This window comes from Pan troglodytes, chromosome 2 (genome assembly GCF_028858775.2).
Source record: "Pan troglodytes isolate AG18354 chromosome 2, NHGRI_mPanTro3-v2.0_pri, whole genome shotgun sequence".
NCBI classification, from domain to species: Eukaryota; Metazoa; Chordata; class Mammalia; order Primates; family Hominidae; genus Pan; species Pan troglodytes.
In genome coordinates, this window is record NC_086015.1 from 127,537,088 (window position 1) to 127,553,158 (window position 16,071).

Consider the following 16,071-nt stretch of genomic DNA (forward strand, 5'->3'; position numbering starts at 1 on the left):
CCTTTTGAAGCCGTGTGAATCTCTGTAAGGCTCTAGAAATTGGTCAACCAGAGCCTGGCTGTAGATACCCCACAATAGCCATGACAGTTGCCACGTGGGAAAGCACAGGGTCATGGCAATGCATAGGAAGAGCCCCTTATCCCAGTGCGGATGGAGCAGGGTGGGGAGGGAATGTATCTGTAAGAGAAGACTTCTTGGAAGAAGAGGCTTGTGAGGCTTGTGAATGTAAAAATGTGAGTAAAAATTACCCAGGCAAAGATGGGGTTGGCGTGGGCAAGCACAAAGGCATAGAGGCATGAGAGGGCAAACTGAATATAAAATTGAAACTAATAAATGCATTAAGAGAGGCATGGATAATGTGTTGTCTGTTTTAGCGAGGAGGAGATTGCTCTGACAGAGGATGATCAGGCAATAATGTAGAAGAAAGATCAGGAAAGAATAGAAGGTAGCATTTGAATTCAACCCTGTGGTCAGATGATAATGGGCGGTATGCAAGGTGGTTCACTCATGTGGCCAGGGGAGAATCCAGAGAGACATTCTGGGATTTGCTCAGACAGGAACCTGGAAAGAAGTTCAGGAAGAAGAGATTGGAAGTCAAGATGGGAGAAAGTGGCATTTGTCTCCCTAAGGCCAAACTGTAATGTAGGACAAAGCTTGGCCTGGGGTTGTCATTGACAGGTGCTCAGCCCTGCTGTCTGGGTCCAGAGAGACCTGTGGCTTGAGGCACTGGTACCCTAATTGCCCCCTGCCCCTGAAGTGGAGGTAATTGAGTCTCCTAAAGTGTGAAACAGAGCTGGGATAATAGTAGCAACTAAGACAGAGAAGGCAAATCCAAAGGCCAACAAACTGGTTGTGTAAGTTTGTAAATGAGCGGGGAGTGGCTTGAAGAGTGGTTTTTAAGCCTTCTCCAAAGACATAAAAACTTTACAGACAACAACAACAACTGTGCCTAATAAAACCACTTTGGGGGATTGTCTTCAATAGTGGGCTGCTAAATTGTGATCTCTGCTAGGCTACCATGAGTGAAAACGATCAGTTGTGACACGCCTATTCATTCATTCCTCACACACCCACCCACCCACAGAAGCCCTCTACACCTGGATCTATCAGACCTGGAGCCAGCCCAGTGGGTCAGGAGATGACTCTGTGGGCATCAGGTGTGGGCAGGACCTAACATGCACCTAGAGAGACACCCAGGCCTTGCCCAGAAGTTTGAGATGTGGCTGCCAGGTCAGGTGTACGACAAGAAGCAGAAACCTCGCAGTGATTTCATGGCAACTTAGAGAGGGGAGCCAGGGAAGGCAAATCTTCAGTAGGTGTCTGAGCACATGCAGCAATACTGGGGAGGGAAACTGCCAAGCTCTTTAGGGAAAGCCTCATTAGGCCAAGAGGAGGAGCTCAGTCTTTGCAAAAAGAACCAGACATTTACTCCAATGGCAGAAATCCTTCCAAGCCTATTCTTGCAATAAATGACTCCACTGGAGAGAGCCTGAGGCCATGGAGAGAGAAACTAACATTTTCAACAGGCTTCTGTATGGTGTAGTTGTTGTTCACCTTGCAGATGTTGTTCTGACTTATTTCATTGTTACTCTATCTATTTGTGTGTTACCTACTATTTATTAAATGCATATTGTAATATCTGATTTAGACAAAGTGAGTTTTTATCATTAAATTCTCAAAAACCACACCTAAGAGTGCTTAACCCTTGTCCTTGGATCACTACAGGGAGAATCCTGAGCTTTATCCCAGACCAACATTCATCAGAATATCTGGAAGGCTTCCCCCAAATCAGCATTTTTAAACAAGTGTTCTAGGTGATAAAGAAAGTCACTAAAGTTTGAGAAGCATTGGCATAAAGTGGTGAAAGTGCTTTTCTGAGATAGCACAGGCTTACTAAGTGAAAACAGCCCCAGTGGCATTTAATGAACAAAAGAGTAAATGGTACAAGAAACAGCTGATCAATCATCCAGTCATTTGGTATACATTTATGACTTCTGGGCCCAAGAGCCCTGGAGAGTCTATGAAACAGAACACAGCTCAGTTTGAAGGGATTGTAATTTATCACAAAGGGTGAGAACCTGGCCAAGGGGGCCTCAGGGGACCCATGGCCCAGATGGGAAACTATAGGGCAGGGTGGGCACAGGGGAGACAGGGCAGTGGCTGCCTTCTCCCTCTCAAGTAGCAGGTGTGGGAACAGGAAGGGGGTCACCCACTGTTCTTTCCCCTCCTGAGGGGATTTAAAAGTCTGCTTTGAAAAATATTTTTAAATAAAAAATAAGGATATAAAAGTCTGCTGCTCCAAACTTTACCCTCCTATGCCCCCGTCCTCACCATACACAATGCAAACTTCTGCCCTTGAAAGTTTGATGTGGGCTAATAAATATCTTTTAAAAGGTAAATCACCTAAAGGAAAAAAAAGCAGGCTACCTGTTAGTTATGTTCCACTGTAAACAGGTCTGCTCAAACTGCTGTCATTTGAGCACAGTGAATGAGAGAACAGCTTTGGGGAAGAGGGCAGGCTGGGGAGCAGCTGCGGGAGTTGGGTGCCCAGAGAGCACCATGCAGACTCTGGCCACTGCTGGGGTTGGGGAGACAGAGCCAGGGGGTGGAAGTGCACCACAAGGAGCCTCTGATGTCTGTGGCACTTCCTGCTAATCATTACAGAGATTAACCAGGAAGACTGCTTCCTTGCTCCAGCATTTATTCTGGCCCCAGCACCCCACTGAAATTTCCCTGACTCAAGAGACCGTGGCCTCTTAGTTGCTAAGTACAATAGTTCTGCTCTTAGTGAATGACCAGTCTCTCTGCAGCATTTGACACTGTGGTTCCTCCTTGCAATCCTCTCCTCCCTTATTTCTTTGACGTCATTCCTCTCCTGGTTCTCTCTAACCTCTCTTCATTTTTTCCTCAGGGTCATCTACTTCCTTCTCCCACCTCTTAAACACTGATATTCCTGTCAATTCTATTCTTGACTCAGAAAATGGTTCTTTTCCTCTTCCTGGATTTTGTTGGGGGAACTCACCCACTTGTGTGCACATCAGCTACCACCCATTCGGGGATCTATTCATTCAGCAAATGTTCTTGAACACCTACTATGTGCCAGGCACTGTGTGACTCCTGAATAAAAATTTCCACACCAGATTTCTCTTTTAACTTCCAGACCATATATCAAATTGCCTTCAGAATTTCATATATGTATGAAATATACAATTGGCCCTCTAAATCTGCTGGTTTCACATTGGCAGATTCAACCAACCAAAGTTTGAGACCTGCTGATTCAGAGAGGTGGCTGTACATATTTTCCATCAAGGATGGTTGAGTACATGGATGTGGAACCCACAGATATGGAGGGCCAACTGTATACAATTTATATTTACATTATTATTCATAATACTGTAATAAAAATAACTGTCTTAAACTGTGTTTAATATGACAGGGATTTGGATACAAATGATTTATTAAGGGTCTGCTATTCAGGAAAAACTTGTAAGAGACTGAAAGAAGCAGAGTTAGGAAAGGGGAAAAACCAACTAAGGATATGTGAAGACTTCCGGTGAAGTCTAGCTGGAGCCTTCTGGGGAGACTGGGGAGGCGGTGAAAATGCATCACACTTCAGAGTTACTCTGCAATGAAGGTAAAGGAGCTAGGCTCTGACACACCTGTACCAGACAGGCACTTGCTAGCCCTGGTGTGGGAGTATAACTGCCCAGGTTTCTCTTGGAGAAGCGTAGGCATCAGCTAAAGCAAGTATTCAGAGATGGTTACAGGCATCAGCTGATAGCTCCAAAACTCTTGGAACTGGAGAACAGGCATAGTGGTTAGTAAAGGGACCCTGGGTGGGCACCAGTGACATCTCCTATGGCAGCTTAGACTTACATAGAACAGTCTGTGTATGGCACCATCCTAAGTGATTTATGTCTATTAGGCTTTAAGACAACCCTGTAATTATTATTCACATTTTACATTGTGGGAACTGAGGCACAGAGGGGTTCCACAGTAAGTAAATGATGGGGCCAGTATTCAGGCCTAGGAAGCTGGTTCTAGTTTTCATACCCTTAGCTGCTGCCTCCCCTTCCTCGTTTGCACCAGGCACTGTAGTAGGCACTGAACATTCAACAGTGAAACGAATAAAAACTTCCTGCCCTTACTGAGGTTACTTTCCAGTGAGGGAAGATGGACAGTAAATAAGTAAAACATATTATCCAGATGGTAATAAGTGCTAAGGAGAAAAATAAAGAGAAGGGGTATAAAGAGTGCCGGGTGACAGTTACAGGTTTAAATAGGGTTGTCCATGGAAGACTTCCTTGAAGAGTCATTTTAGCAAGGACCCTTCTTCTACTCTTACACACTCCTTTGGGCTGACCCCAGTTTACCCTCCTTCTGCACAGTTGGAGGGTAATCTGTCTGAATCACCTGATCATGTTCCTTCTCTGAATCTTACCCTTCAGTGCCTTTAGGACAAATCCACTGCTCCTGCCTTGCCATATGAGGTGCATTCTGATTTGAAGCCTGCATCCACTCCAGTCTCGTCTCTTGCAAGGCCTGATTCTAACATTGTGGTGCCTAGGGCAAGAGTACAAATGGAAGCTCACATACCCTTTGTCTGAATATGTGAAATTAATGTAGCAAGCTAACAAACTGTTAAATAAAACATGTTCTGTCCTTCTACCTTGACAAATATATCTTCACAGCAACCTAGGAGGCCAAATTTAAATTTAGATTTGTTGGACTCCTTTGAGCTCCCAGGCCCAAATGTGGCAGCACAGTAGACCAGCCTCCACTCATGCTCTGCCTGCCTTCTCTCTCCACTCCCTAGCTCAGCCCTACATGGCAGGGGGACCTCATGCATTCAAGTGAACACCCCAGCTCACACATTTATATTCTAGCCACATCCTTGCAAATAGCAGCCCTTTGCCACCCCTCAGGCTTAGGGGTACACATAATGGTGGTGTTACTTGCCCTTGGGAATTGGACCGTGGAAAGAGATACCCATGGGCCCAGGAAGTAGGCTAAGGGTCCTTTGGGCGGAGAGTATTAGGGTTTCAGATACTAGGAGCTTGGCCTAGAAGGGGAAGAGGGATGTGCAGCACAGACTGTATGTGGGTGAGTCATCTTGGCTCCTGGGGTGGAGGGGGGGTGGTGTGCAAAAAGAGGGACAGAGCCCAGAATGGGACTCTCCAAGGCACTCAGAGCTGCACTCTCTTGCATTCAAAGGCCTGAACCAGAGTTAATCACTTGAACTTTCTCAATATGCCATGCTCTTTTGCTTCTCTGACTTTGTGGTTTTTCACAGACTCCAGAAGGGAGATCATTCACTTAGACTCCTTGCCCTAATTTACCCCATCTCCTCTGAGTCCCCTAACTTAATCCCCTCATCTCTGACCCCCAACTCCTGTCCCCAAACAAAAACACCCACACATAGTGTCAGTGTGGTGGGTTATAGTATGATATAGTAACCTGAGCTTGGGTTTTCTTTTTCTTTTTTGTATTTTTGAGTAGAGACGGAGTTTCACCACGCTGGCCAGGCTGGTCTCGAACTTCTGACCTCAAGTGATCTGCCCGCCTCAGCCTCCCAAAGTGCTGGGATTATATGCGTGAGCCAGCCTGAGCTTGGGTTTTCAAGTCAACAGTCCTGGTTTTGAATTTTCGCTTAGCCACTTACTAGTTATGTGATCTTAGGCAAATTTTATGCCTCCGTTTCATCTTCTGTCACATGGAGATAACCATACCTAGTTTATGAAGTTATTGTTAGGATATAATGAAATGATGTATGGCAAATACTGAACTATAGCCCCAGCATAGAATGAGCACACAATGAAATAGTTGTTTCTCCTTTCCCAGCTATGCCCCTTACTTGAAACCAAACACACAAAGCACCTTGGAAGATTAGCCTGTTTTCACAGAAAGATGCCAATTAGATTAGGTCACAGCACTCAGCTCCTGGGCCTCTTTCTCCATCTCCTGAGTTATTGAGAACCTCCTACAGAATATTAGGACCTAATTTCTACTCTTAGTTGTCAGAAATGATTAGTTAACAGGGCATAACCTGCTACTGACCACCAGCTTTGGATGCTGGGATTGTTGACCTCCAGCTCTTGGTAGCAACACAGAATATGTGTTGTTAGGGACAAAGAATTCTCAGGTCAGCATAATTACAGCAACAGAGATGGAGTCTGAGGAGCAGGGAAATAAGGAAGACAATCATCTCTAAGGAAAGGCAAGACCCACAGTTAACGTTGCCGAACCTGACATAGTTGGGCATGCAACAAATATAAGTTAAGCTAAACTAAATGATGCTCAGTGAGAAAACTCCTAAATCCCAATAGAAAGCCACTAATCCCTGATAGAAAGATGGACAAAAGAGCTGATCAGGTAATTCACAGAAGAAATATTTACAGGCCAAAAAGCAATAACTAGTAATCAAAGAACTGCAAATTTAAATATAATATAATATATTTTTTAATAAAACGGGCAAAGATTTTAAAAATTCAATGACCAGTGCTGGTGAGGATACAGGAAGGGGGTGGTACTGTCATACACTGCTGGTGGACATGTAAGTTGACATACCTTTCTGTAAAACAATCATGAGAATGATCAAATAAGTTATGGTATAGGCATAAGATGGACTATCACTAAATGCAACAGATTGGAAGAAATTTTAGACATGAGAAAAAACTACGTTACAGTGAAAAGTAGAACAGTATATGATATGAAAACTCTACGCACAGAAAAGGTGGAAAGGAAATAGGCCTGGGTGTTATAAAGTCCTACCATTAGCATCTCTTGCATGGATCTTTGACTACTTCAACTTTTGTGTAATTATCAGGTGTTTCTCTTATAATGGGAAAGAAATCTTGTAATTTGGAGAAAAAGTCACATTGCTTTAAGACAAGAAGATAGACAAAATTATTTATGGAAAGCTTCGGCCACTCATTGTTTCAATAAGTGTCAGGGAAGAAGAGGCAACTCCTTTCCTTTGGGATGCAGGATTGGGGAGAATACTCATCCTTTCTCTCATGCTGGAGAGAGTCGCCTCTCCTGGGGAATTTTCTATGTACCAGGGAGGCCTAAGTAAGCTGCCTTGTGCTTGAGACACTCACATAGTCAAGAGCTGTGGTCTCTTAATGAGGCTGTAACAATCTCATCCCTGGTTGAAATTTAAGAATAAAGCCCCCCAAAAAGGTTTTTATTTCTTTTTGTGACCTGAATCCTTCTGTGGCCTTACTGCCAGCAGCTGTAAGCAACTGATATGTGGTAGGCACATATGTGGGTCAGGTAACATACATAGTGGTTTAAACAAGTGCAGTCTGGGAAATGGGAAATTAAGTGAAAGACCCTAAGGAAATACTATGCTGGTATTTATATTTTAAAAGTGAAGTAACCAATGTCTATTTTGAATTATAAAATAAACGGATTGGCTTTAAAAAAATAAGAGAAGGAAAGACCCCTAACTACCCAAACATAGACTTTCTTCCAAACTGAGATGTTGTAACTATTCTGACCTTCGTTTTTTTTCTTCCTATTCTCAGGAGTTATAGTCAAAGTTCAAATGTTTAAATAAACTTTGCTACTAAGTTATATAGCAACATCTTGATTTATTTAGCCTGCTTATGTCTTGGTTTTCAAGATGGTCACTGTCACTTCATCTTGCCTTGATTTCAAGAGTCACTCCTCCCCCATCGTCCCTCAACATCCTGATACATGCATTTCACACTGTGACTCTTACAATGGAAATACATGAAACAACTGGTCTGCATCTTCCATTCCAGTCAGTTCCACTCTTGGCTCTCTCTGAGTGATCAGCATGACTCAGCGATCTGATTTTTTAAGCTGACATACATTTTAAACCACAAAGCTGGGCATGGTGGCGCAAGCCTGTAGTCACAGCTACCTGGAAGGCTGAGGCAGGGGGATCATTTGAAGCCAGGAGTTTTGAGACTGTAGTGCACTGTGATTGTGCCTGAGAATAGCCACTGCACTCCAGCCAGTGCACATAGCGAGACCCTGACTCTTTAAAAAAAAAAAAAGTAAAAAGAAATAATAATAAACTACAAGTAATACATCTTAAATACAATGGTGATAAATACATGTTATTCATACTTTGTGTACCATCTCTCATCAACTGGCAGAATCAACCTAGAGCCTTTTTTTGAAAAAGTATTCTTTGGCCCAGTTTGGGCTTAGTGGTAAGATGTACCAGTGCCTGTCACTGATGTGAGCACAGGGCAGAACAACACCCCTGTCAAGGACTTTCCATCTCAGGTTTAAGAGGCAACAGGGTCTCTGTCTTTAGAGAACTGGAATTTCAATGGGGAAAACATGATTAATTTTAGGAACAAGAAAGGGAGACAAAAATTAAAATAAAAATCAAATACAATTGTGAATATCCAAATTGTAAACATCCCAACAAGTACAGTTGACTACAGGTTGGGTAGCTCCTATCCAAAATGCTTGGAACCAGAAATGTTTTGGACTTTGGAATTTTTTTTTTTTTTCGGGGGGGAATGTTTGCATTCTACTTGCCAGGTGAGTATCCCTAATCCGAAAATCCAAACTCCGAAATGCTGCAACAATCATTTCCTTTGAGCATCATGTTGACCCTCTTAAAGTTTCAAGTTTTGGAGCACTTCAGATTTTGGATTTTCAGATTAGGGATACTCAACCTGCGTAGGAAAGGCCAAGTTATTTGCCAAGTGCTGGGAGAAGGCAGAATGCCAGGACCATTGGTCAGTAGAAAGGGTTTTCTGAGGCAGTACAGTTTGAGCTGAGTTTGAAGGTGGCCAAGAGACCTGGCATGAAGTTGAAAGAGTGATTCTGGTCAAGGGGAGTGCAGGTTTCCGGGTGCTTTTTGACTGTGTACTCCAAAGTCTCAGCTACCCAGAGTGACCATACCAACCTCTGACCTCCCCACAGTGAGGACGTGTGCAAACGTGGCTTCACTGTCATCATCGACATGCGGGGCTCCAAGTGGGACCTCATCAAGCCCCTCCTCAAAACGCTGCAGGAAGCCTTTCCAGCTGAGATCCATGTGGCCCTCATCATTAAACCTGACAACTTCTGGCAGAAACAGAAGACCAACTTTGGCAGCTCCAAATTCATCTTTGAGGTGAGCCAGATTTCTCTCTCTTAGCATCTTCTTTCCCTTCCCCTTCTGCCATCCACACATTTCTCACGTCCTCTTCTCTATCTACCATACAGTATGTGACACCTCAAGGGCTGAGATTTCAGGATTCCTTGGCCGCCATGGCCTTACCAGTTAGAGTATGGGGAGGAACAAGAGGCTCATGAGATTGTCCCAAATGCACACCTTCATTAGACAGTCTTATTTACTGTTGGTGGTTGTGTAACTGGGACAACTGTTTGTGGAGGCAGCTTTGCAATTTGTAACAAAAACCTTAGGAAGAGTTTATGTCCATTGATGTAGCAATTCTTTTTTTATTGCTGTATCATAGTTGTACATATTTTTGGGTACATGTGACATTTTGATGCCTGTATACAGTATATAACGATGAAATCAGAGTAAATGGGATATCCATCACCTCAAACATTTAGCATTTCTTTGTGCTAGAAACATTACAATTCTCTTCTAGCTTTTGAAATATACCATAAATGATTGTTAACTATAATTCCTCTACTGTGCTATTGAATACTAGAACTTATTCCTTCTATTTGACTGTATTTCTGTATCTAGTAACTAATTTAGGAATTTTTTTTTTTTTTTTTGAGATAGAGTCTCACTCTGTTACCCAGGCTGGAGTGCAGTGATGATCTCGGCCCACTGCAACCTCTTCCTCCTGGGTTCAAGTGATTCTCCTGCCTCAGCCTCCTGAGCAGCTGGGACTACAGGCACCTGCCACCATGCCTAGCTAATTTTTGTGTTTTTAGTAGAGATAGGGTTTCATCATGTTGGCCTGGCTGGTCTCAAACTCCTTACCTCAGGTGATCTGCCCACCTCAGCCTCCCAAAATGCTGGGATTACAGGCATGAGCCACTGTGCCCAGCCTAATTTAAGAAAATATTCTTAATATGAAATCTCAACAAACAAGAAGGTAAAAAGCCAGGTAAAATTGCAAACAAGAAATGTCTACAAGAATGTTCATCACAGCTCACATGTTCCTATACAATAGTATATATACACATGTGCATAAATATTTGTACATATATAGTGCATATACATACACATATATAGGTTGTATCCTTGCTAGCCATGACTGTTGGTGACATTAATCCACAAATACTGGCTGGGCGTGGTGATTCACGCCTGTACTGTAATCCCAACACTTTGGGAGGCTGAGGAGGGTGGATCACTTGAGGTCAGGAGTTCAAGACCAGCCTGGCCAACATGGTGAAACCCTGTCTCTACTAAAAATACAAAATTAGCCAGGCGTGGTGGCGTGTGCCTGTAATCCAAGCTACTCAAGAGGCTGAGGCAGGAGAATCACTTGAACCCGGGAGGCGGAGGTTGCAGTGAGCTGAGATCGTATTATTGCATTCCAGCCTGGGTGACAGAGCGAAACTCCTCAAAAAACAAAACAAACAAACAAACAAAAAAACAAAACAAACAACCCAAATACTATGAAGCCAGGAAAAGCCATATTTAGAAAAAATAGTATTAAAATATTTATTGTTTAGTAAAATGCAGGTGATAAAACAATATGGACGGTATAATCTGAGATTTGTTTTTAAAGTGCATGTATGGAGAAGAAAACTGAGATTGAAGATGTTAGTGATGGTTTATTCTACGTGACTGGATAATGGATGGTTTTTATTTACTTCATATGTTGTTATTTTTTTCAAGGATGACGTATTACTTTCATAATCAAGGAAAACATGTTTTTAAACTAAATTTTCTGGAGGGTATATGTTTCCCCTGAGAATTTTTAATGACAATACATCAGATTAAATCAGTGATTTATGCGTCTGTATTCCAGCCAAATTTAAACCGTTCCCTTCCTCAGAATTCTAGTCCTCATCTGCAAGGGGATGAACTTTTAAATGTGTGTGTGTTGAAAACACAGAGCTGCTTTTAATCTTTCAGCAGCTTCCCATTCCAGACTTTTGTGCCCTGGGGGCCAGGAGCGCCTGTGTGTGGTGTCAAATAGGCTGTGATTTGAGCACAATGACCTGACACTTGATGCAGGCGATTCTCACTCTGTGTAAACAATACAAGAAATTTGGCTTGGTATAAAAACAGTGACCTATTATAGTCTCCTGGCACCCCTCCAGAACACTAGAAGTCCTGTAGGGAAATGCTTTCTATATTTTGGCTTGTTTATACAGAGGTGGTGACAACAAGCCTATAGATGTATAAGCTGAAGAGACTGAAAAGCATCTTTTCAGTAAGTCTTGATACTTCTGCTTCAGCATTGCTGGCCTGCATGTCCCATCTCTGTACCTCTTTCACTCTAAGTTGAGCAAGCTTGTCTCTGCCTCCTAAATAAGAGGATAGGAGAGATAGCTGGGGGCCTCCCAATCAAAGGAATATTTATAAGGCAGTATCTTAAAAACAGTGAATTTAATACTTAGTGCAGACTGGGGTGACAAGTGATACAGAGATGAGAGTATAAGGTTGTTCAACAACAGATACTTGTACAACAGATATATAATAATTGGTAAGTATAATGATGGAGGACTTCCCGGAAGTGGTAAACTTTGAGCCAAATTTGAAGGAGAAAGTACTTTGGAATAGGGTTTCTCAAGTTTAATGCACACAAATCTCCTGGGGATTTTGAAAATGCAGATTCTGCCTCAATAGGTCTGGGGTAAGGCCTAAGATTCTGCATTTCTAAAAGCTCCCATGTGATGCCAATACTGCTGGTCTGAGAGCTATGCTTTGAGTAGCAAGGATGGAGATTAGCAGGAGTTTGCAACTCTACTTGCACATTAGAATCATCTGAGGGACTCTTAAACCTACTGATGTCCAAGCTCCCATTTAGCCAATTAAATCAGAATTTCTAGGGATGAGGTTTGAGCATTAGTATTTTTGCACACTCCCCAAAGGATTCTAATGAGCAGTCAAGTTTGACAACCATTGTTCCAGACCAGCCCTCCTGCCTATGGCACCTCCTTCCTTCCTCTTAGGAGAGAGGTGGAAAGAGAAGGAACAAAGAGGGGATGCTCAGAGAGTGGCAAGACACAGAGAGATAAATTGCTTTTCAGGTTTTGAGTAATGATGCAGCCTTCAGATCATCAGAGTGAGCACTAACAGGGATTGAGCATGTACTCCATGCTATGCACCCTATGTGCTTTACACACATTGATACATTTAATCTCTGCAAGCCCCATGAGGAAGGAATTATTATCTCCATTACACAGAGGAGGAGACTGAGGCTCTGAGACCTTAATAGCTTGCCCTGGGTCACACAGTTAATAAGCATAGGGCTGGGACCCAAACACAGATATTAATTTGCTAGCCTCTCATTCTTCATGAGAAAGAAGAGAAGCCTAAAGCCCTATAGGAAGGAAAAGATGTTTACTAATAAACTAAGGTGGTTGCCTGCATCATCATTTGCTGGAGACACTTTCCTTCCTGGAGACAAACATTCTCCAGTCTGCTCTCCAGGAGCTTGTAGGGGCCTCACAGAGAAAACCAAGGGCGCAGACTCCCCTGTTGCCCATCCCTAGTTCTGTTCACCATACCACAGAAGAGCTAAAAGGGAGAGCCTTGGAAAAGATAAGACTGTGAAATCTTTGCAGCCCAAGCACTGGCCCATGTTGCTTAATCCAACTATGATGATACCCTGGGTCCACGGGCCTTGGTTTTAAAGCTGTAGAAAACTGTCCCGCAGAAACTAGGTCAGTTTTTCTTCCAGCTTCTGCTTCTAGCCTCTGAAGCCCTTTTGAAGTGAACTGGGGTCAGGAGGAGGGAAAATGAGGAGAGGAGGGACACAAAAGCAGTTCTTCTGGGGTGGTAAATGGCGGGCAGCTGTAGAGGCTTGCTAAGGCAGTCAGCAGTCTGTAGAAACTGCTGATCCTGACTGATCTGTGACTCCTGACCAGTGAGTCCCATGGCCTCCACTCACCGTTTCCGAGGCAGGCTGTGGTCATTATTATGTGGATTTATCTTGTCCTTTCCCTCATCCTATTTCTGCCCTGTTCTTCCCCTGACATCACTGAATATCCTTGTCTGTGTCTGCCCCTTCCAGACGAGCATGGTATCTGTGGAGGGCCTCACAAAGCTGGTGGACCCCTCCCAGCTGACGGAGGAGTTTGATGGCTCCCTGGACTACAACCATGAGGAGTGGATCGAACTGCGGCTCTCCCTGGAGGAGTTCTTCAACAGTGCTGTGCACCTGCTCTCGCGCCTCGAGGACCTCCAGGAGATGCTAGCCCGGAAGGAGTTTCCTGTGGATGTGGAGGGCTCTCGGCGGCTCATTGACGAACACACACAGCTCAAGAAAAAGGTGCTGAAGGCCCCTGTGGAGGAGCTGGACCGGGAGGGGCAGCGGCTGCTGCAGTGCATCCGCTGCAGCGACGGCTTCTCAGGACGCAACTGCATCCCGGGCAGTGCTGACTTCCAGAGCCTGGTGCCCAAGATCACCAGTCTCCTGGACAAGCTGCACTCCACCCGGCAGCACCTGCACCAGATGTGGCACGTGCGCAAGCTCAAGCTGGACCAGTGTTTTCAGCTGCGGCTCTTCGAGCAGGATGCTGAGAAGGTAGGAAGGGAACAGGCCAAACCTGAGCCGGGATGGGGGTGAGGGAGCAGAGGTTGCTCATCCAACTTTCTGATTAATGATAGTACTTTCCTGGAAAGCTTTAAAACAGTGTGCCTACTAGTTTTAGCTAATGTAATTTTTTTAAGCTCACCCTTATATAGTGTGTATTATGTGCCCAGTATTGTTCTAAGCACTGTGTGTAAATTTACTCATTTTAATCCTTTCAAGAGTCCTAAGAGGTAAATGTACTATTATAATCACATTTTACAGATGAAGAAACTGAAAGGTTAAAGAATTCACCAAGCTGGGAAGTGCAGTCTGGCTCCAGGGTCCCTGCTTTTACCTACTGTTAGAAGCTGCCCCAAGTGCCTGCAATGAGTGGCTCAAGCCAGCTAAGGAACAAAAACAGTACTGTTAACAGCCACTATAATATTAATTAGTGATTATGACCCTGCAGTGTATTTTACAATTGACAAACCACTTTCACACAGTCTTATTTAATCTGCATAATCCTTTGATCCTTATGGGTTGAGTGGTGGCATCTCTCTTGACATGCAGGGAAACGGATGTTCTTTGATCTTGGGTCTACAGTGACAGAGCTGACATCTGAATCCAGCATTTTTCTGTTTCTAAGTCCAGGGCTCTTCCTGCCATACCCACTTGTTTCCAAAGGTTTCTCTTCAGCTGCTAAGCACTTTCTTGAGTAAGATACCATTTTTTCCAGCAGTGAATTTTCAAAGCTTTCCCCTTATCAGGGAAAAGTAAGATAAGAGAATGTAAAAAAGGAAAATTGCATATAGTGCCTCTTTGCTGAGGATACAAAGGTATCTTTCCTAGATTCTCTTTAAGCTAAAGAGAAGAAAGAAGAGTTTACTATTATATGTGCTTTAAGAAGAATAAAATAGGCTCTCTTCCTATGAGTTTTCTGGATATAATTTATATTTAAATGGACAGTACTGTTCTTAGGGATGCCATGACATCTCTCAGTAACCTGTGAATTTTACAATGTCTGATATCATGGTTTTCTGTCTTTTAAGAGCTCATATTGAAAAATGTCTCTAGGTATTTTTAAATGATGAAATCGAGATCTTCAACTCTCTGTATAAGTGTGATCCCAATTTATGTACTAAATATAACTGCAAGAAAATTTACCAGAATATTAATAGTTTTGCTTCCTTGGGGCAGGCTTATGGTTGATTTTAATTTCTCTGTATAATTTTATAATGTTTTCTAATTTTTTATAACATATAGTAAAAAAATTAGTATATGCAGTTTTTTTAATGCATATCACTTTTTATAGCATATCACTTTTTATATACCTTTTGAATATGATTTAAGCAAGGTTTGGGAACTTCTGACCTTTCTTGGGGCTCTTTGCCCAGTGGCCTGGAAGCCTGGGTCTGACCCTGGCCTGACCTGCCCTGAGAAGGGCAGCTTAGACCTCAGAATTCCTGCATTGCTCACCGAGTGATTAGATGCCAAGGCAGGAGCCAGCTGTTCTGTGAAGCCAGAATCAGGTACTTTGGCTCTGTTGCCAGTTTTGTTTTCTTTGTTTTTTTTTTTTTTTTGAGACGGAGTCTCGCTCTGTCACCCAGGCTGAAGTGCAGTGGCACCATCTCAGCTCACTGCAAGCTCCACCTCCCGGGTTCATGCCATTCTCCTGCCTCAGCCTCCTGAGTAGCTGGGATTACAGGTGCCTGCCACCACGCCCGGCTAATTTTTTGTATTTTTTTAGTAGAGACGGGGTTTCACCGTGTTAGCCAGGATGGTCTCAATCTCCTGACCTCGTGATCCACTCACCTTGGCCTCTCAAAGTGCTGAGATTACAGGCGTGAGCCACCGTGCCCGGCCCTGTTGCCAGTTTTGGAAACATCTGGAACATCTCTTTTTTCTTGAGGCCTGTTTTGCTCTGGGGCAGGGAATCTGCTTTGCAGCCTGGCCTGGGTGCCTGTTTCAGTGAGCAAGGGACAGAAAGGGAGGTGGGAGACTTAGGTCTGCCTAGGTATGTTTTAGAGTTTGGGGCACTTCATGGTATCCCTGAGGCTCAAGGACATGGGAAGCCTGCATAGGGCACAGATAGTGCCTGTCTGAAAAACCAAGTAAACAGCATACCATAGCTCCAGAAGTTCCCAGGTCAAGGAGGCTGCCTTTCTAGGGCCTGCCAAGTTCCATTCAACAGGGCAGTAATTGCTGTTACACCTATATGCTCTCAATCCATGCTCATAAGAATTGTATAGTACATTGATAATTACTACTTTACAGTTGAAGAAATGGAAACTCAGAGAGGTGAAGTGGCTGGCCCAAGGTCATACTGTTGGTTAGCCAGGGCCAGTGTTTTAATCTGTCTCCAAAGCCCATCCAAGCTCTTATCCAATAACCCTGCTGTCCCTCTGCTCCCAGAGCTTGCCTTCTG

At 43.6% G+C, this 16,071-nt stretch overlaps 1 protein-coding gene across 27 annotated transcripts in view; it reads left to right on the forward strand.

The window, feature by feature from the left end:
- The window catches only part of KALRN (kalirin RhoGEF kinase), a 690,517-nt gene that overhangs the window by 221,949 nt on the left and 452,497 nt on the right, over positions 1–16,071 (forward strand). For all 27 annotated transcript variants that reach the window (XM_016941792.4, XM_016941796.4, XM_016941798.4 and 24 more), the window contains exons 4-5: positions 8,914–9,106; positions 13,146–13,658. In XM_016941792.4, the coding sequence (XP_016797281.2) occupies positions 8,914–9,106; positions 13,146–13,658 (706 nt within the window). The remainder of the gene's footprint in view (positions 1–8,913; positions 9,107–13,145; positions 13,659–16,071) is intronic.